The sequence below is a fragment of the Echeneis naucrates genome, chromosome 12, assembly GCF_900963305.1.
Source record: "Echeneis naucrates chromosome 12, fEcheNa1.1, whole genome shotgun sequence".
NCBI classification, from domain to species: domain Eukaryota; kingdom Metazoa; phylum Chordata; class Actinopteri; order Carangiformes; family Echeneidae; genus Echeneis; species Echeneis naucrates.
Genome location: NC_042522.1, coordinates 10585546 through 10606627, shown reverse-complemented (window position 1 = coordinate 10606627; position 21082 = coordinate 10585546). Strand labels below are relative to the sequence as shown.

The 21082-nt window shown below is 40.6% G+C and overlaps 2 protein-coding genes across 2 annotated transcripts; both read right to left on the bottom strand.

The window, feature by feature from the left end:
• Positions 1 to 1865: 1865 nt before the first annotated feature.
• Positions 1866 to 10902, bottom strand: osbp2a (oxysterol binding protein 2a). Its single transcript, XM_029515859.1, has 14 exons — positions 10742 to 10902; positions 9882 to 10087; positions 6110 to 6360; positions 5790 to 5958; positions 5133 to 5253; positions 4982 to 5048; positions 4692 to 4829; positions 4334 to 4579; positions 4044 to 4164; positions 3768 to 3871; positions 3500 to 3595; positions 2893 to 3077; positions 2573 to 2793; positions 1866 to 2401 (listed from the first exon to the last, which is right to left on the bottom strand). The coding sequence occupies exons 1-14, from the start codon at positions 10900 to 10902 to the stop codon at positions 2259 to 2261; spliced, it is 2229 nt and encodes a 742-aa protein (XP_029371719.1). The 3' UTR covers positions 1866 to 2258.
• An 842-nt stretch (positions 10903 to 11744) lies between these two features.
• On the bottom strand, positions 11745 to 20532 carry atp6v0a2a (ATPase H+ transporting V0 subunit a2a). Its single transcript, XM_029515446.1, has 20 exons — positions 19957 to 20532; positions 19519 to 19597; positions 19227 to 19324; positions 18223 to 18360; positions 17742 to 17839; positions 17529 to 17655; positions 17326 to 17408; positions 17130 to 17223; positions 16838 to 17050; positions 16309 to 16459; positions 16062 to 16201; positions 15817 to 15974; positions 15630 to 15720; positions 15422 to 15540; positions 14033 to 14243; positions 13812 to 13931; positions 13601 to 13714; positions 13348 to 13465; positions 13089 to 13260; positions 11745 to 12780 (listed from the first exon to the last, which is right to left on the bottom strand). The coding sequence occupies exons 1-20, from the start codon at positions 20065 to 20067 to the stop codon at positions 12678 to 12680; spliced, it is 2538 nt and encodes an 845-aa protein (XP_029371306.1). The 5' UTR covers positions 20068 to 20532; the 3' UTR covers positions 11745 to 12677.
• Between the last annotated feature and the right edge of the window lie 550 nt (positions 20533 to 21082).

The window sequence follows — 21082 nt, the reverse complement described above, 5'->3', positions numbered from 1 at the left end:
AACATCTCTGATTTGACAGTAAACAATAGCAAATTGAAAGTTTCATGATTTTATTTGCACTCAAAACTGTAAAATTTTCAAGGCTATTGGGCACAAAAGGTGAATTCACATCATGTTTCAGCAACAGTCCACAAACAGCTAAGTGAAGAGGCTTTTCATTACATCAGTGCTTCAGCAGTCTAAAACCATGCATAGGTATATGTTGTCATGGAAAATCCATTTAGTTAATGTAGTATGTTTCATAACCTGCAGGTAAACATAACATTGTGCTTTATGTGAACAATACTTTATTTGCATCATTCATATTATACATTGATTTCAGAAACTTATTATGATAATTTGAATTCCCCAACATCACATTGATTGGTATAAAATCTTGACTCCATCGAAGATTAAGTATACACCAATAGGGTTTAAGTTATGAGACTATGAATGTTTAAGTAATGTGAAATAATATTTTCTTATAGTGATTACAAATAAGGTTGTTCTATTTCTATTTTATTCTTGCCATTTACAAGCCAAAACCAATGAGGCAGCTGGAAATGTGCTTCATGCCCAGTTAAAATACACATAAAGGTGAAAATTACAAATAAGCTGTTTAATGTTGTTTAAGATCTTGTATACTTACTACTTCTGTACAGCAGTGCTTACACAAACAACATAGTGTGTAATGGCAACTCTTTCCTTTTCTGGACTGGTCACTAACTTGATACTGTTGCTAAAACATAAATTTTGTGCTGCATTTATTCATTCTGACCTGGGATAATTTTTTTCCTGACTGTACACTTATGTTAATGCTGATCTGTAAAAATAACACAAACACAACTGTAAAGGTAGAAACCATTCATATAAGTATCTAATTAGACCATTTCTAACAAGAAATGGGGGGATGTTTTTCACTAACTGCCAGGAAGCTAAACCCTGATATTGAAAATACAATTCACATTGAATAATATATGTGACTGTCCTTAATAAAAAAAAAAAAAACCTCCCAGATTGCCATAATCTGTTGAGAGTCTCAGAGTTGGGACCCAGTGATTACTATGGATTTACTATTTCATTACATAATTAAGGCTAAAATAACCATCAAGCATTGATATAATCCTTTGTTGAGGAAAATCCCCAGGTTTAGTAGATTATACTTCAGTGGTTGAGCCAAAACTATTTGAAGTGGTAAGTTTACTGCCACACTTCCATAAAGTTTAGGGATTTTAGACAAACTGGAACGATGATATAGAGGCAGAAACATCCTAACTTTTATTCCTTAAACCTCAAAAATTCGGGGTCCTGCAAGTCAAAAGGTGCCTTCACTCTGACAGTCCCAACATTGTAAGATTTCAAAGTGTGTTACAAATTCTACAAGTCCCAACCAAGATTACTGAAGTGATGTCGTTTGGTACAGTAATTTTCCCAGGCTCAACAAAGCCTCTTAGAGATATTATACAACTGTTTTTGTGGGCTGTGTGGGACCTCTTTACAAATCAGAGGATCTTTAATGCAACCAGAAACCTTATTTTAAGTTCATGTGGTTACCTATAAAACAGCGTGGTATTTTCAGAATATTATCCATCCAAATCAGAAGACATCTGCTTGGGTGTCCGTGGCTGAGAGGCTGCTCTTTAGAGGCATTGACTCTAACTAGAAATCCTTCAGATACAGCTTGTGCAAATTTAAAAAATAGAATAGAAATAGGACGGGAAAAATCCCATCATCGCAAGGATCAATAAATGAGGTTCGGCTGTTTAAAAAAAAAAGAAGCCTTTTAGACCAGAAGAATGTTTTATCCTGCCACAGTTTTTTTAAAGCCTGTTGTCTCTGTCAAAGCCCGCCAAGAGAAACATGTCCCAACGTTGTCGAGAGTGAGACTTTAAGTGCTTTTAACAAATATTTTCCAGAAATCCCTGCTCCCAGTCCTCACATGCACCTGATGAAAGAAACGTTTTGATGCAGAAATGGTTCCTCTGTAAAGCAAATGAACTTTGTTCTCTAAAAAATAGTTTTCTACTAAATCATACGCACACACGAGGGCCATGCACTCTGAAAACACAAGCTATAATAGAACAAAAGTGAGTATATTAGTAACTGGAAGCAGGTGCTAGATTTGTGCTTAAAATTGTGGGAGGGCTACTTCCACTTGCTGGCTTGCTCGCACACACGCACGCACACACCTCGCTCAACAACATAACTCACAGAGTGTCCTGACATCAGGAAGAACCAATAATCCTTCCTGACGCCATGCTGTTAGGCGAAATTTAGTCTTAGAAGATCTCGGGGCATTGGATCCAGTCCTGTCTTTCTTTGGCCTCCCAGTAGCCACCCCTGTAGACGTAAGTGCTTTCTCCCGTTATATCATCTGTCCGCTTCTCAAACCACAGTGGCTGGTAACCCTCGATATCTTGCCCTAATGACACAGAACACTTATTAGAAAAACTACTTGAATCATAAAATTTCCACATAATTATGATGCTTTACTTCTCCATGATCTCTAAATATTTCATGCATTGGGGGGAACGTTACACAATTCAAAGTGTCTATTGTGTTTGTTGTTTTGGTTGGTTTCCCATGTTCTCACCCTCCTCCAGCGCCTGATTGGCTTGTGCCTCCTTTCTTTTCCTCTCCAGCCTCTGACGTTCCTCCAGTCGCTGCTTCTGGGAGTTTGCTTCATCCCAGAGACCTACCTCCATTAGCCGCTGGTCTGGTCGCAGTCGACTGTCAGTAGGTGCTACACCCTCTTCTGGTTCATTCAGGGTTAAAGCCAGGGAGGAGAAAAAATGCATGTTCTCTGCATTATCTCTGTAAAATGGTAGACAGGTAGAAGAGAAACACATTATGAAAATACGGTTTAAATCAATCATCATGATGTGGTAGAAATGTTTTAGGTGACAAACATACGGAAGAGGATATTTCTTCCACAAGAGTTTGGGCTGAAGAGTCTGATAAACTGTCTTTTGTTTGCCTTCAGAACCTCCGCATCCTTGGCTACTGTCCACTATTTTGGAACTTTCCATCCTGTCATCCCAGGTACCTGACAGGATGTAATGGGCAGTGCCCTCTCTGTCCTCTACCACTCCTGTCACCTACACACACCAGGGAAAATCACACAGGAAGGGATCAGTTGCATGTGCATTCAGACCACAAGATACCCTGGGGTGCAATTTTTGAACTCTAATTTGGATGAATCAGTGACCACTTTTATGCATTGGATTATATCACAAAGAACAAAAGTTTGACAAATATTATTTACTTTTTTAGTCCCATTTTCTTTAGCTGATGAGGTAGTGTTATCAAGTTTTTTTCTAGGTGGATGTTGATATTGTGACTCAAATGGTTTTAGCACTATGGATACAAATTGTGTTACATAACATATTAGGCCTAAGAACTCTCGATCTGCAAAAATACTGTTTGCAGCTTTAGACATCCACCTTCTGGGAAAAAAAAAAACCTGTAAATACTGTGAAGGCTGACAAAAAAAAAAGACAAAGAAGATGTAAAAACGTACTTTACGTGGGACTTCTCTGGAGAAGTAGCTGTACGGGGAGAATTTGAGACGGCAGGTGTCCTTGGTGGTGTTGTTTACAATGTCAATATCCCCAGACTGCCAGCAGCAACAAACAGGAAGACAGCAAGAAAAACAGAACACAGGCACATAAAAGGGTATTATGATCCATATAACCTTGTCCTGCAATGCAACCTACACACTCAAACACACACACCCCTACGTCTTTTTTTATTGTTGCTCTAAAAAATCTGAAACACAAGGAACGCACCTGATCAATCCAGAGTTTTCCTACAATAATATTGTGCACAGTTGACGTCACTTTACTCCATACATAGTGATTTCCACTTGAGTGGAACTGAAGGTGAATGTTTCCTAAAAGAAGAGGCAAATTAAAATAACGTTCTGTTAATTATTTGAACTATTTTGTGTGCTTTAAGTGATCATATTCGATCAGTTTGATTATGGTATACTTTAGATTTTATTATATACTTAACTACAACATGAACTACGCCAAGGCAAGCATCTGCACGCTTGAAATTCTTACCTAATGGCACAACAGAAATATATTTTCCACGAAACTTGCTATCAATAGTGATATGCTGCCACAGGGTCCATCCTCGCTGTGACATGACATGGTGGGCAGCAGCTGGTGGGTGATGACTGACCTAGGAGTAAATGATATGGGGTGTTGTCAGCCTAGGCAGTATTGACTGTATTTTTATTTTTGTTCTTCACCAAAGGGTCATTTGATGTCCCTGTGTGTAAAATGTGTGTACAGGATTCATGCTTGTGAATACAGTGTATGCATAAATTATGCATTTGTTTTCGTCTAACCTGCTCAGAGATGGAGCGATAACCATACTCATCCAGTCGGTCTAGTTCATAAGTCTCACCCAGCAAAGGATTGAAGGGCTTGGCTGTGCGATGAACTGTGGTGGAGTACGAGGAGACAGAAAAAGCAGCTACCAGGCACATCTGCTCCAGGGACGAGTCACAGCGAGCTGCCCGGTCAAGAAGCCCGCTGTACTCCAGATCCTCGGTCAGACGCTGAAGCATTGATAACGGCTCATTGAAGTTTACCTGTGACAGAAAAAGACTCTTTAATGTGCTCCAGATAAATAAACAGGTTGAATAGCATTTCCATGTGGGATAGTAGCTAAATTTCAAAACTATGAGTATGTCTTGGATTTACAGGCATGGGTATCTTGGACAGTTCTTTTCCAATACAGTTCTTCATGATGCTCCACAGATTAAGGGAGTAATTTGGTTTGTCAGGAATCCGGCTGCGTCTTGTTCTTTGTAGCTGCGTGTGGTTTGTGCCTGAGGTATCCTGTAAAAATGACATAGCACAACGCTTTACTTTTTGTTAGAACTAAAACACACAAATAACTGGACAGAAGGGTGGGAGCTGAAGTGATATTTCAAAAAAAAGTCTGTAAAGGTAACTTTTATTTTATAAATATCGGTATTCTGGTAACCTACATTCTCATTGTGAGTCCAGTCATTTGGCACTCCTCCACTCATCATACTTTGATTACTCCCTGAGCGCCTGAGAGAAAGCAGCATAGTTTAAATACAAATTCTACTGTATAATGCAGGTCTGAAATTATTATGTTTCAACATAATGACTCACTTGTGCTGTATATTGCCACTCGCAGTCACAGTTATGAATGCAGGGGAGTCTTCCATGGCATCAAAAAATTCTGCATCATCATTCTCATCACTGGCATCCCCCTCCTGAGACCGCTCCACACCTGCAGCAACAAATTTCCATCTGTAAATATACAGCTACGGATCATATATGACGAAATGCTGCATGTGTGGTAGCCAAATGAAAGTCATTTAATAATTGTGTTTCGCCGTTTGTTTCAATGACTGACAGTCGTTGCCTTGATTGCAAGCGTATAGTTTGGAAATAATGAAAAATTAAATGTGGCATAAATATGGTCAACAAAATGACGAGAATCTATGTCAAACGTAAAAAAACTGATTGGGAAGATAGCTCTCCACAGGAAGATCCTTAACAACACTTTGTTGCCCTGTTCTCACATGGGAGTTCAGGCTATTTTGTTGATAAGTGTTTCTTTTATTTTTTTCTTCTTGTGAAAATACACAATAACGGAGATACAACGAATTATAATATGATGAGACTGAATAAGATGCATCCTCTTGACAGAAAATGTGTCACTATTGCTGGCCAGAAGGGGGCCATATCCAAATTCTGTGAGACTACGCTTTGATTTAAACACAATACATGAGGGTGCCTTGGAGATTGTGATGTGTGTCTCACCTGTATATGAGGTGGGATTCTCTCTCCAGGCTCTTTCTAAGCTGTTGTGCTGTTTGGCTAATTGTTCGATGGTTTCCTCGAGATGGTGACGCTGTTCCCTCTCATACTGCAGAGCCTTTTGCCACTTCCGACTGTGAGATTCTGCTACATCCAGAAAGTCACGACAAGCCTGTAGTATGAACACAACAAACATCAAAGGATGCAGGCAGAGTCCTCGTGGTGCACTCCCTTGTCAAGACACCCGCAGCTGACCAGTTTCCAATTTAGATACTAAATTTAGAGGCTACATACTGGTTGAGGTTTGCACTGTGTGAACTCACATTGATCATAGCATTGGAGGTGATGCGAAACAGAGTGGCTCGCTCATTAACAGCTTTCACTTTGTCTATGCTGTCATTGGATCCTCGCAGTTCTTCAAGTTCACTGAGAGAGCGCTGGAGAGCGGTGCCGTGCTTTCCTATCAGCTCATTACAGGTGCTCAGGTCATCTAGCTTGTTGGCCAGAGTCTTGAGCACCCCTTGTGTTAGGGCACGGTCCTCCTGAGGTACAGGGCCTTCATCTCCTGAGTCATCTTCACACAAAGAAGAAAAAGGCTATTTTAATGTCTGAATGATTTGGATTTCTAATGGGGAAGAAATTATGCAAAGTCATAAGCATTGTAAATTAATGTCTGGTTAGACAGATTGAAAGATAATTTAAATACTCCAAACTTAAATTTAGATGTGTTCAGAACGTGTTAGTGACGAATGGATGAGGGAAGATAATAACACCTCACACCCAGATCCTGCACAGCCCTTTCTCTACAAGATTGGAAAGCTGTGAATGAACACTGTTGCCCTGGAAACATAGTCCTGTGCAATCAGGAAGCTGGGCTATTTTTAGAAGAGGGAGAAAAAAGATGACGCACAACCCTTTTCCTCCTCTCTTTGGCTCTCTCTACCCCTTTTTGGCATAAACTGAGCCATCAGTTTCAGAGATTGTGGAAGGACAGTAGCCATTCTATTGTATAAAAATTTTAACCATGAGATTATTAGTATTTCACTGAAATTTCACCCTTTCGGCTTCTGATTTAGAAATAATTCGACCAAGTTAGATAAAATATTTTAGGTTTATTCTTGATTCACTGCAAAATTAGGGTAAAATCATAAAAATAGAAACTTCAAAATAAAAAATGTCTCAACCATGACATGAAATACACCCTGGCTACACACTGATACACATTTTCTTGTACTTTAGAAGTTATGGTAGGAAACCTCAGGATGTTGACCAGACTTGTCAAAATGAAAAATATTTGTGATAATAGACTAGGGCAATAGAGCATATTGTTCTCTGTTAAAGCCTTTCTGTAAAAAAACAAAACAAAAAAAAAACAAAAACGAATGAAGAACTTACTTTGCAGACTTATCAGACTTTATAGGGTATAATTTAGATTAGTACACATTTAAATTATGTCTTGTTTCAAATTAACACAAACACAAAAAAATGCAAATAACTGCCTCATCATATGTGGAGCCTTTCTAGGTTAGAATATTTCCTCTATGCAAATAGAAACAGACTGTGTTTGTGCAGTGCAAAATCTAGGCCAGTTTCTACATTGCCTGTGAGTACTGATATAGAGAGAAAAACTACTACACACTCCAAGATGGGAAAAAAATTACAAACAATCAGGGCAAACTGGATTAAAATGTCTCAGGAGAAGTAGATCAAATTCAGAGGGTGAAAAGTCCTTCTGGCATCTGTAATGGTTTCATGACCCATATACAGGAGAGAGAAAAAAGGTCTTACTTTATTTCATGGTAATGACACGCATGGTGTTAAGACACTAAATTTTGAATTTCAATGTGGGTCCATTTGCCTGCCAACATGTTTTATGGATGCACACCCTTCACCAATAATGCACATCCATGGGACAACCATGTGTACTTGTAGCAGAAAGGCACACAAGTGAGGTCTGTGTACTATAGACTTATTTTTCATACAGGACACTGATGTGTCTGAGGCAAACTGGTGACTCATCATTGAATCATGAAAACACACCCACAGGTGTTACAGATTGCACCAATATGGGCATAATGTAGGAGGTGAGGGTTGGAATTGAGAATCTGGGGATGCACTGTAAGCTTTTGCATTACAAACACATCTACGAAAGTCTAATATTAACATACTGAAAGCTTGCTTTGCTGTTTCCTGTGTGCTTCTTGTGAACATTCACTTAGATTCACACTCATTCGCACATATTCAGAACCCCCTAGTGCATATTTTATGTTTGTTAGAGAGGTTTTATTTTTTTCACATTGTACATTCTGCATAGTATTATTGTGGAAAATAGTGGTTATGTGATACCTGTTATAGACCAGGTGTCTGATTACTTCTGCAACATCTGTCTATCACTAGTCTATCATTAGTCTTGTTCTAATCCACTTTAACCAGTTTATTTGCCACTAAAGCCATAAAAATTGCTTCATAAATCATTATCTGTGATCACATCACACATTCACTTCAACATAACACACAAAAATTAGTGTCTGTGGTCGCATTAAGATATGCAATGTTTTCTTTTTATAATTGTTTGTAATATTCAATATTACCAAGGACTGTCAAGAATAAGATTTTACATTAGTAGGACATTAACTTATGCAGCCCCGGTAAAATAAAAAATCTTTGATCAACATCTTCTTCTTTAAATGAAAGAATATATATATCAGAAACTTTTCAGTAGACGCACTGTAAACACAACTGGGAGGAACCCCAAAAATTAGTAAGTCTATGTAAGATATTTAGTATTTTGATTGAAATGGACTGGTAGTCCATTACTATACACAAGAACAGACACATCATAAACACTTCCCACTAACCATCAGCCGTGTGTATCCATATCGAGATCACACATGGTCTCCACACAGTAATAAAGGCACATTAACAGAAAACAGTGATTTCATGTTGCATGCACAAACATTTCACTCTTCTTAGAAATAGTAAAATACTCTGAGAAATACCCCTGAGAAAAAGATTTCAATCAGTCACAAACAAAAACAAGAACAGTCTATGTTGTTCTTCAGCCACTTCATTGTGCCATTTTGTCAACGTTCAAGAAATCCACTCTGTATATTTGCACAGAATCTGAGTATAATCAAAGTATTATGTTATCGCAAAACTTAAAAGAAATCCACAAACATAAACAGACTACACACAATTACACACACATATTCAAATAAGCAAGCATGAATGCACACAGACACCATAATATATCTTATTTTGTTAATCAAATAACAACAAGGATGTTACTTACAAGGTGACACTCACACAAAAGGCAGCCCTCATGTTTCCCTATTGTCCACAGAGTATACGGCGAAAAATATTCAATGAAAATGCTCACACCCTCCTGCTACCAGAACAGGAGGAGGAGTCTACAGGAAGGTCATTTCATTCAGCTCTCACTGTCGTCATACTGAAGGAGCCAGAGTAAGGGAGGAGGTGGCTACATGGATGTCTGTGCACAATTGTGCAAAATAGAGGGAGAGAAAGATGCTCATTGAGCATCTTTGTTCCTGGCCCTTTATTTAAACATCCATAAAGTGACTAAATGGCAGCAAACAGAATCACACAACACAAACACGTGACATGATATGATATGTAATATGAACTAAATAATCTAACAATTCATATGGTCATAAGGATTAAATGCAGATTTTACAATGAATAATAGACATACACCAACTGACTAGTTCCATCAAAAATCTTGAACCACACTGTCCTCTTGTGGTCTGCCGTTTACATAACACCAAAGACGACGCGAAAATAAAAAATGTATTTAGGAAAGTGGGTCTTGGTTGCTGGGGGCTGCATTCAGGTTGCAGCTAAAATTAGTTTGTCTACTCCAGTCTTTGTTTCCCAGGTGAACCATGTTGTTCCTTCAGAGGATATGTTTTGTGACATTATTGCTTGAAGGGAACAACAAATTAAAAAAACTATTGCTCCAAAACCACTACACTTATTAGGCTTCCTGTGTACAAGGGTTACCTGTTTCAAAAGGTTATATGTATACACACAAGACACAGACAGGCCACAGCAACGATAAGCTGTCCAGCTCACCTGAGTGATGCATCAGGAAAGTGGCGTTGGCCTTGGCTTGCTGCAGAGCTGACACCCAGCGCTGACACTCCCCCTCAGAGGTGGCTTTCAGGTGGTAGCTTCGGCCTCCGCTGGTTAAAACCAAATGGCAGGTATCACCTACCTCAATGTGCGTTGTGGCCAGAGGGATGGTGCCCCGGCAGGTGTGAGCCATCTCTGCCTGAGTCCTGAGGGAAAACAGCGCAAAGGTGTTAAGATCAGGGAATAACAACAGATGAAAAGAACACTCAGAACACTCAGTGCTCCATTTAAGAAATGTGGCAGCTCTGTTTCTGAATTATTTAGCAGTGTGGAGCTAAGATAGCATCCTTGTAGGTCTGTCACACAATCAAGACTGAGTGATAAAGCATTTTCTCTAACCTTTATATGTAGCTTCAGGCACATGTTGTCAGGCCATGTGACAAATAAGCAAGATTATAAATGGGTGCATAACGGCTTCATTTTAAATTGATGGAATAAAGTTAACATATTTATGAGGATAGCAACAGTTCTTTGATTCCCTTGTTTGTTATGTGGGCCTACCAGGCAGGCCAAAAGTCAACTACCCAACATTTCAGTGAACTAATAAGGTGTGAGATCAGCAGTTTAAATCACAGGACAGATGCCGTGACTGTGAGTGAGCTCGTTAATAAGAGTGATGTTTGTTTGTTTTCATATACAGTTACTATGACTCAGGTAAATGACGTCGCTCTTCGACAAAAAAAAGTTTAATAAACCAACTAAATAAAATACGATGCTTCACCAGACCCCCTCTCACAGCATGTTTACAACACATCCAAACATTTTTATTGGGGCCAGGCTGAAAAATGAGTGTTATTCACCTGTAGTAGGACAGCAGGCCGTTACTGAGGACGAACCAGCGCCGCTGGTAGCCCTTCAGGTAGTTGGTCCATTTAAAGAGCCAGCCTTTGCAGCAGTCCAGCCCCGGCAGGTGGAGCCCCGGCAGGGTCGGGGAGGGCAGCCGCTTCACCAGCTCGTTCATCGGCGCCTCGCTGTTGCTGCTCCCGCGGCGGAGTCGGTGCGGTGGGATGGACGCGGAGCAGCAGTCCCTCCGTTAGCCGGCAGCCCGGTCCTCGGCTAAAGCTGCTGTTAGCCTGCAGCTGTTTGTGGAGGCGGACTGTCCGAGTCCCTCCTTAGCCCGGCAGAGATGGAGAGACTGTGTGCGTGCGTGCGTGCGTGTGCGCGTCCTAATGCTTCCGGTCCGGCTCGGCCGAGTCAACAAACCGCAGTGATACATGCAACTCCTGAGCCTGCAATAATAAAAGGCTGGATATGAGAGGGGGGATCAGATGACGTCCACTCCAGGTCTGTGCGTGTGCGTGTGCGTGTGTGCGTGTCATGTATGGCATATACTCCGATTCCCTGCATCACTGCAAGTCATGTGGAGCAAACCCACTGCGACAAAGACTCATCTCAGTGATTTCAACATCAGGACAGTGAAATGTTACATTTACTATCGTTTTCCATTCCAGTTTCTGCACCACATTGTATATTTAAACCGCTTAAATCTAACTAACAATTAAGATATTATTATTAAGATTTCATAAGAAAAAAAAAAACCTACCCGTGTGTACAGAGGATCGTTAAAGTGAGTACACCCCTCACATTTCGGTAACCATTATATATTTTCAAGGGAAAATACTGTTGAAATGAAACTTGTCGTAGTCAGTGGACAGCTTGTATAGCAGTCTAGATTTACTGTCCACTGAAACCTACTTAACACTGCCATCATTGTCTCAATAGCTTGCAACACAAGCAATCACTGATTTAAGTCTGAATAACTTACCACTAAAATTAAAGAAGGTGGTAATAAAGGTAATAAAATGGCATTTTCAACATGAATGCTTTATTTGCTTGCATTTCTCAAAACCTTTATTCAACACATAAAAATGGTAAAATACCCAACTCTTGTACAGACAATAATTTAAATAAATACCATGATTAATTATCATTAACAGATGCAATAAGCAATATAACCAAAGAAAGACCCAAGTCTTTTGGACTTTTTCTGGAATATTTTGACATTTTTTCTATTGGTTACAGGGGAGGTTATGTTTAAATAAACACATTAAGTAAGAAGCAAATAGCTAACAATTGATTATTTTCATTTGGCATCATCACAGTCATTAGTGAAAACTTTAAATTGTACAATCATTTCTGCAAAGTGCTTTGTGACAGAATGCCTCACAAACAGGAGAGTAATATTTTATAGATTTGGATGCTAACAGCTTTTCTTTCATCACACCAAGGAGCAGTTTTGAAAAGCCCTGAGGCATCCCCATATCATCAACAGAAACAAATCTCTATGGCACTACTTCAGGATGCATGGTGTGATCTTTGTTTTTTTGTTGCTTACTTGAAATTTACATTGCACTGTATAACTGTTCATTTGAAATACCATCTTGTAAATAGTACAAAACCATTTTATACGGCACAATGTAAATGAAATATTTTAAATTCACCCAACTGGTGTGACAAGTGGTGTTGAGCGATGTCTCACCCACAAAATCAATTAACAGAGGAAGAATTTTGAACCACCGTGTAGCCGGAGGTTTGCTGGGTACAGTAGTAAGGCAGTCAGCACAGCCGATAACATTTAAAAAATTGTCATGGTGAAAAACGTTGCTACAAGAGTGAGTTTCAATCCACTGTCTTGAAGGTTTGATATCACAGTGTGAATTGTTTAAGCTTTGTGTATCCTTCTCATTTCAAAAGTCTGTTTCCACTTATACCTGGCCCTTCAGGGTCCTTTTACTTTTAAAGCAAGCCATCTTGCTCAAAAACAGAGGGCAGAAGGGAGAAGTCAAAGGGCACAAACTTGACGCCGGCCCCATGGTAGAACTTGTTCTGAAACTCCACCCTGGAAAATTTAAGTGGAAAAGCAAGTGAGCGACTTTCATGAGGCAGAATGAATGATGATGTTTAGTCAACACTTTACATATTTTCAATTCTATTCCTCTAAATACATTAAGATAATGTTATTAAACTTAGCCCCTGCCTTACAGACTCAAGACGATACCCAGATTCACATTGGAGTGTGTGTGTGTGTGTGTGTATATATATATATATATATATATATATATATTTTTTTTTTTTTTTTTTTTTTTTTAAATTATTTTTTCTTTGTATTCTTGTACATTCAGTCCAGTTGGCACCATTGAGACTCACCAGTGGAGGCGGAGAGCATGGAGGAATGCTGATAAGCCTTCCATGACCAGTAGGATGGACACGGTGAGCACGGCAAAGAGGGCAAAGACAGGGACCAAAAACACTATCCCCACTCTCGTGGTGATCCTAAGACCTAGACGCATCACCATGGCCCATAACACCTCTGACAGCTCTGCAACCCATAACAACCAAGCTCATTAAGACACATTATACGTGTATTTTTGTTAAAGTAAAAGCTAAATGTTGTGACTGTACTTACGGGCATGAGCCAAGCTGAGGGCCCAGAGACGAAGGTAGGATGCAGTGTTTGAAATGCAGCCTAGGCAGTACTCTATGGTGTGAATGGCTTGGTGCAGCAGCACATCGGCAAAGTCAAACTGTACAACAAATTAACACATGAGAAATCCATCTGATGTGATATTTGAATTTGACTGACAAAATGACACCAACTGGATAGTTAACATACTGCATCTTGAACACACACAAGGACAGGATAATGGTGCGTCTCTGACCTCTTTAGGGAGAGCTTCCCTGCTGGCATCATCAAGGCCCTCCTCTTCATCATCTTCGTACGACGGCGCTGCTGAATTATCATCCTCACTTACACGCCTTACTCTCTCATAACCCTGAGTTGTGACAACAGTGTTTCGGGTATAAAGACAAGTGAATCAAAAACTGCTTAGGTAGGGAACAGACTTGTGACACTGCAATATTTTCACTTACCTTGCGTCTGCGCAGGCCTTTGCCTCCACGATACAGCCAGTACAAGTAGACAGGCTTTCCTAACAGCAGGACAGGAACGGACAGCATAGCTACCACAACTAAGAAAATTTGCAGCCCAGTCTGTGGAGTCAGGTTAACAAACGCACACACACACGCACAAATTAAAAAGGATCCAAGGCAGATAAAGAAATGTTACATCAGATAACACTGTCAACACTTACCTGTCCTGGGTAGAGAGGAGTGATATCCTTCCCCTGCATGACAAACATGTTAATAAAGTGGATGAGGATGCTGGGAGCCTGGCTGGAGTCTCGTGCACCGAATGCCAGCCACTTGTAGAAAATCATGAAGACCAGGTAGCCAAAGAGACAGAGCAGAAAGAGGAGCTCAGGAAGAAACAGCAGATAGACGTTAAATTTCTGTCGGAAGTGCCTGAAGAGAGAGGAATTGGAGTAAAGAATGTGTTGATTATTGATTGGACTCCTTAATATAGCAAACCAATGTGGAATAGTAAATATTAATACATGAATGGATGTGTTATATATGATATTGGCATAAGCAACTGCCTCCACTGGGTGCAAAACAAATAAAACATCAACGCGGATATTGCACTGATAGCATGATCATAAATGTACTATATACTATAATATTACACCATATTCATTGAGATTAGCTGCAGCTCTATAAAGTAAAATATTGCTTTGTTCTACAAATCCTGTTATTTACTTTTAATTTCCTATTAAATATCTTGGGTAATATTTTAATTTAGTGCTGAGAAGATGTTCTGAGCTGTCTCGAACTGGTGCCATTTGCGCATCAATGGAACAAATAAAGAAATAGAGATATCACTCCATGCTGTGCTTGCTAATTTCTTTGTAAAATATGTTTGACTGCAATGGGAATATTTTATTATTTTCTTATTGTTGACAAGGACTGGAAAGACTACAACAAACAATGTGTTTATAACAAGTTGGGCACTGTTGCTTTTTATAATACTAATTGTTACTCAAGCAGGAGTAAACAGTGCTTGGCTAAAGCTTAGCAGAGACTATTTTCAGCTGTGGAGATGATGCATTTGTAAGTATTTCTGGCAGCAGGATAGTACATATGGGATTGGCTCAGAATAAACAAAAGTTCAGTGTTCATGGGAGGAACAGTGAGACTCCCAATGTGGCTCACTGATGTGTTTTTATAGCTTATTAATAGTGAAGCTTGGTGGCTAAGAAGGATGAGTAATAACAGATTTTCGTTCCACACAATACTTGGTAATAATTATTACTTTGTAGCAATCGTAATAATAATTCATTCTTGGTTTTGCTCTTTATATTTGATTTGTTGAGAATAATTATTCTTTAACATTCACATAATCATCAGAGGTCATTTTTATCCAGTAGACCCATTAGTTTTGGTTAATGTCTATATTAATAAGTTGCTGCAATATAAATTTAGTTTTTGGTGCTTGTGGTTAACAGATAATGTCACTCATGAAAATACCTGCCAGCCAATCCCAATGCACAAAGTACTAACGGCATATCTATTCTACAAGCGCTCCTAAGTTCAACTTTATCTGAACAAAGGGGATGTAAAGTTCCTTAAATGCAGTCACTCACAGGTGATTGAAGACACTCAGCACCACTCCAAAGCTCATGTGGATGACCCCAATAACAACTGACATCTTCATCTTGTACGAGTTGAGGAAGGACAGTCGGTTCACTGCCATGTTCCATATCTGACACAATATTAAAAAACATCTAAGTGTAGTGAAACAAGGATGAGTCAGTTATATATTCACTGTAATGTCTGAGTGTGTTTACTCACAGGATCAATGCCAAATGGGTACGGTCCACTGAAAACGCCACTGATATTAGGATCTAATGTGAGCAAACTGTTTGTCTGGAGCGTTTTGTTTCTGCAATGTAAAAAGAAAAGAGCAACAGGATAAAAACCTGAAGCGCACAATAAAAAATGATGGTCCTGAGTGTGTGCATTTGTATTGACAACTCACGTCCACTGCTGATTTGTGAACATTGCCTTCACACTCCAGCCAGAGCCAAATATGTTGAGAGACTTAGAGAAACAGTCATTGTAAATCAGCCCGGTGTAGATAGAAAAAAGGCCCATCGTTAGGATGATGTAACGGCCATTGAAAAACGTGGCCCATATCTGGAAGCAACAAAGACAGATATCAGCTAAAGCTAACTTACAATAATCAGCCTCTGCATTATGGATGAAAAGAAGACTTGTTCCTACCTCATTACTTGAGCGTTTCTTTTTCTGATTTTTTTCCGTGAGCACCATCCACAGAGCAAAGAGACTCATTACCATCCCATGTCCAAGGTCACCAAACATCACAGCGAACAGAAAGGGGAACGTGATGATGGTGTAGGGAGCTGCCAAAAGAGGAACACACTCACTGTACTCTAAATCTCTCCAACGTAAAAGAATACTATTGGAAATGCAATGCCGTTCTTTTGGAAGACACAGTCTGAGTCCTTACCTGGGCTTACCTCGCGATAGTCCCCCACCCCATAAGCCTCCACAATGCTCTGGAAGCCTGATGTGAATTTGTTGGTTCTTAGAAGGGTTGGTGGAGTGTCAGTGCTTGGGATGCGGTTGACAAAGGATGGGACAGTGGCATCACCTTTTCTCTGGTGAAAACATGTAGGGTGGGGTTTAAGAAAGTGAAGGATTATTCTAAAACAGTCGAAAGGGAACTCAGTCCTGTGGTGCTGTACTTTGCCTACTTGGATACGTTTTCCTAAATTACAGCGCACTGAACTCTCAGGGAAACCATAGCTCGCTAATATATCTGCACTGTTCTTGGCAGAATTATAGTTACTACTACTGTTGTTTGGCCTAGGCGTAAATGTAGTTTGAATTTAAATTGTTTTTTATTATTATTATTATTATTATTATATTGTATTATATTGCTTATTCTCTAAAACAGGCATTCCTGTATAATCAGTGATAGACGATTTTGGTGCCAAATCAATCTCAATTTTAGCTGTCAAACCTTTTTCACTCACCGAGCCTTCTTCAAGCGCTCCCCGCAGGTTTGCCAGGTCATTGATGGGACACCACACCTCGGCAATCAGACACTTGTTGGTCACATCAAAGCTGCAGAGGTTTAGGATATGATAGATAGCCTTCATCTTTTTCACTTGCACAACCCAGGTGTAGGCTGACTCTGAGGCCTTCTGCAGAACCTGCCTCAGGTAGTCCTCAGTGCGGTGCAGCACCTGAAGGGAACAGCTGTTACAACCTCACTAAGACCATGTTTGGATCAAAAGACATCATGGTGATGTACGTCAGTCCTACATTGTTAAGGTCTTGGATGCGTGTCCTCAAGCTGTCCAACACATCTGCCCGCTCCTCATCATTCTCAGGGTGCGGATACAGATGACAGTGGTAACTGACGGCAACAAAGAAAGACATATGTTTATAACGAAGAAGATTCCATCAGGGTAGGTACAACCTGACAGGTAAAGGCGTGTGACGATGGTCGGACTCCTACCAGTCGCAGATCTTTTGAACTTTTTGTCCAATCTGGTCTCCCCAGAAAGAGATGAGAAACACAACATTTTTGCTTATCTCGCCCTGAAACAACACACAACACATAACACATTTCTCAAGTGCATTGAATTAATAGTGTCACTCTGGGTTTGAGACAGGACCAGTATTTCTTATATCCGTGATAAAGTACGTAAATTGACTCACAGTGTCCAGATCAGCAAGGTTCTCATCCACCTCTGCGTAGCTCAGGATGGTGTACCCCTTACACACCCTCCACAACATACGTTCGAAGGCCTCAACCTTCACCCGCTGGATAAGACCTGACACAAACCTACAGCCAGGAGTGGCCAGATTAGGTTCAAGAATCACTTCTCAATGTTAATAGCACTATGCACACTATGACATCCTGCAGCTCACCCAAGCTTGGCTCCAAGTCTTTGCATACCGGTGCAACCAGTCACTGAGTCTGTCTCCATTGTGGGGAATTCTTCATACTGGGGACCAAGAGCCTCATGCTAATTATAAAAAGGAACATGTTTCATTCATGACAGTTTAGAGTAAGACAGCCCCAAACTGGTCCACAGAAAGGCTCATGCAACTGTCACACATAGAAATTTGATATTTTCTTCTCACAAAGATGTCTCTTCACCATTACCCTTCACGACACGCCTTTATAAGAGGGCTGGGTGAGTCAGGTGCTGCCTGTAACAGCTACAGCATGACCATTCATTAATTAAAGTCAGCACTACTTCCACCTCTGTCTCCCACAGGAACGAGACGCGTCAGCAACATGACAGCAGGACTTTGTTGGGGAGGTGAACTGCAAATAGAGAGGAACCTGGGGGAAAAGCAGTACGTGACCAGTGTTTGGTCTGCACAATTAACAAAATGTACTCACTCTGGAGCGGCTGTGTATGAATGTCCTTGTGATCTTCAGCATGTGCGTGTACTCGGTGAGTTCCAGGAGGTTCCTTCGCAGCTTCTCTTTGTTCCTCGCCACCTCACTGAGCTCCATCTCTAGCCTCTGGAGCTGTTCCTGAACATCAGAAAACGACATTACCTTTGCAGTCAACTTAACCCAAACCCTGAGGCAGCGAAGAATCAACAATGGCAGGGATTCATTTTTGCTTGATTGTTAAGCTGTTGTTACATTAGCACAAGTGGAACACTGCCTAAATGATTTGCCATAGAGCTTTATTTAGATAAATTTGTTATGTCTTCTATCAAGTTGGTTGGATGGATAGATAGTACGCAAGATGTAACCATCTAACAAAGAGCAATGTGATGAAATGAAAGCAAAAGTCTGACGTCAGTAGTGCGGATGATCAATTTTATTGTCTTTTGCATTTTCCATTACTGGTGATTACACGGAGGAGCTAAATCCAGCAGTGGTAAATGCAGCAGAGACAGGCAGCCAAAAACTAAACTGGGCTCTCAGCTGCTGAGGTGACACAGTCACAACAGAAATAAGACACACAACCTCTGAATCCCACTGATCTGCTGGGGCTGATGCAACTCACACCGTGTAAAGTTTTTTTCCATCCTATGAAACGTTATGTCAAATTCAAGTGGAGATTGAAGTTACAAAATTGACCAGTAAGGTTAGGCTGAATGGGCTAAATGGAACGATTTGTTGGACATTTATTTCAAATATTTATATTAGATGGAGTGGAAAAGGGTTTCTGTGTGATATAATGAGACATGGAAATATATGATTTTTCCAAATGTAAATTGAAAGTGATGCAGGGTGAACATGATGGATCTACATAATATTAGGATCTTATATACAGTGAAATTATTGTTGAATGAAAACATTCAAAAGCAGAATAATAGTATAAACTTATTTGTAAAATCAGAAAAATTGGCACTTTAATTGTAAAATCAGGTTAGAATGACACTTACCATGATCTCCAGGACTTGTCTCGGGGGAGGAGCGAGTGGACTCTCATCCTCCTGTGGAATGGCTATATTAGCCTTTTGGATCTCCCTCAGAAGGAAACCTGTCAACAGCCAAACGCTGATAAGTTAGTTTTGTAGTAATTACCACTCTAGTGTCAGCCCCTTGCTGTGAAATCTTAACCTCAGGAGGACCATTTTACAAAAACACAAATCGGCCTCAAGACGTTTGCTGTCCTGATGATTAATTGTCTGGGTGTGTGTTCAGACTGCCATCACAGGTGCTCTGCTCTGTTACCCAGAATTCTCTCCATCTCCTCACACCTCTTGATTTCGCTGACAAAGCGTCGCTGGAATGAGCTGACACTTGGATTAAGCTGAAACCAGAGGAGCATCACAGGTCAGGTGGCAGCAAGTGACTGCATCAGTCAATGCAAATGCATGCACAATAACAAGATCTGTCATGACACTGTGAACAGTCTGATGTTGGCTGTTATTGTTCAGGTAGATAGACAGAAATGGAGGTAGGCAAGTCTGTATGTTGATCGACAGACAGACAGACAGATGGATAGAATCAAGTGTTATGGACACTAAATAGCCATTCAGGCATACAAACACATTAAGTAAAGGAGCGGTAGAGCAGAATGAATTCAGTGTAAATCCAATACGTAAAAAGTGGCGGTAGAGTGGAAACATGAACAGAAATGAGAGTGAGCATCATGAGGCTCTTACTTACATCTCTGAACTCGACCAGCCCCAGCTCTCCCAGCTCACTGATGCAGTCATATTCCGAGCCGGACTGCAGAAACAATTGCGCCAAGCACATCTCCTCACTCCGGAACACCATCTTTATCTGCCTTGTAATGTGCCTGCAGCCCGCTGAACCTGGACGACGAGCCGCTCACCGGCACAGAAAATAGGACATCGCAATATTCGAGGAGCCGCTGCGTCGTTTTAAACCTCTAAACCAATTAACCTCCCACCGAGGATTAATTACTGTCCATTTTCAGAGGGGGGACCATCCTCCATTGTGTGTCTGCCCGTCGCCCCCCGTGTCTCCGCCCGCTGTCTATTGAATAAACGATTTGAAAACAAAGGCAGAAACCTCCCTGCACCTTTGGCGTCGAGCGATCGCGCCGCCGGCAGTCATCCTGTGCGCTCCTTCCCTTCAACACCTGCGGCGGACCGGAGAGAGCAACAGGCGGAGGGGCGAGGAGACACCGCCGACCCGCCGCCGAGACAAAAGCGCCGTCCGCGGGCCTCTCACGTCAAAAGACGCCACGGTTGGAGAGAGGCTACGGCCTCAGCTTTATTCGAGCTACGTCGCCCAGCAATTGACACAGATTTGCGTCTCCGGGTTGCCAAATTGAGTCTGCTCCTCGGAAATACTCATTCTTTCCCTGATTCCAGGAGAGGAGAGGCCTTAAATATAAATAATAGAAGTTTGATCTGACAGCATGAAACAAAAAACCCCAGGCACATCAGTTATTTATCATACTCTATTATTCATTTGTTAAATAGACCGGAGCTCACTAATTGTTGCAGTGTAAATATCTTTGGGGGTGTAGATAGGTACATACACACAAATCATCACAGTTGTAATTATACAATTTGAAAAACTGGAGTCAGATGTATTAGTTCCTCTTCACTGGGTCGCTATTTTGACTTGATATTAAGTTCATCTAAAAAAAAAAAAAAAAAAACTTGGTAAGATTTCTACTAGAAAGGGGGTTAACTCACAAACCTGGCAACCCGGGATCTTCTTATTCTGTTCCACCACTGAAAACAGACCGACCATCTGCTCTTCTTTGTATGAGAAATCCCTTTTAAGTGTTTCTTGTGCTATGTTTTTTTTTTTTTTA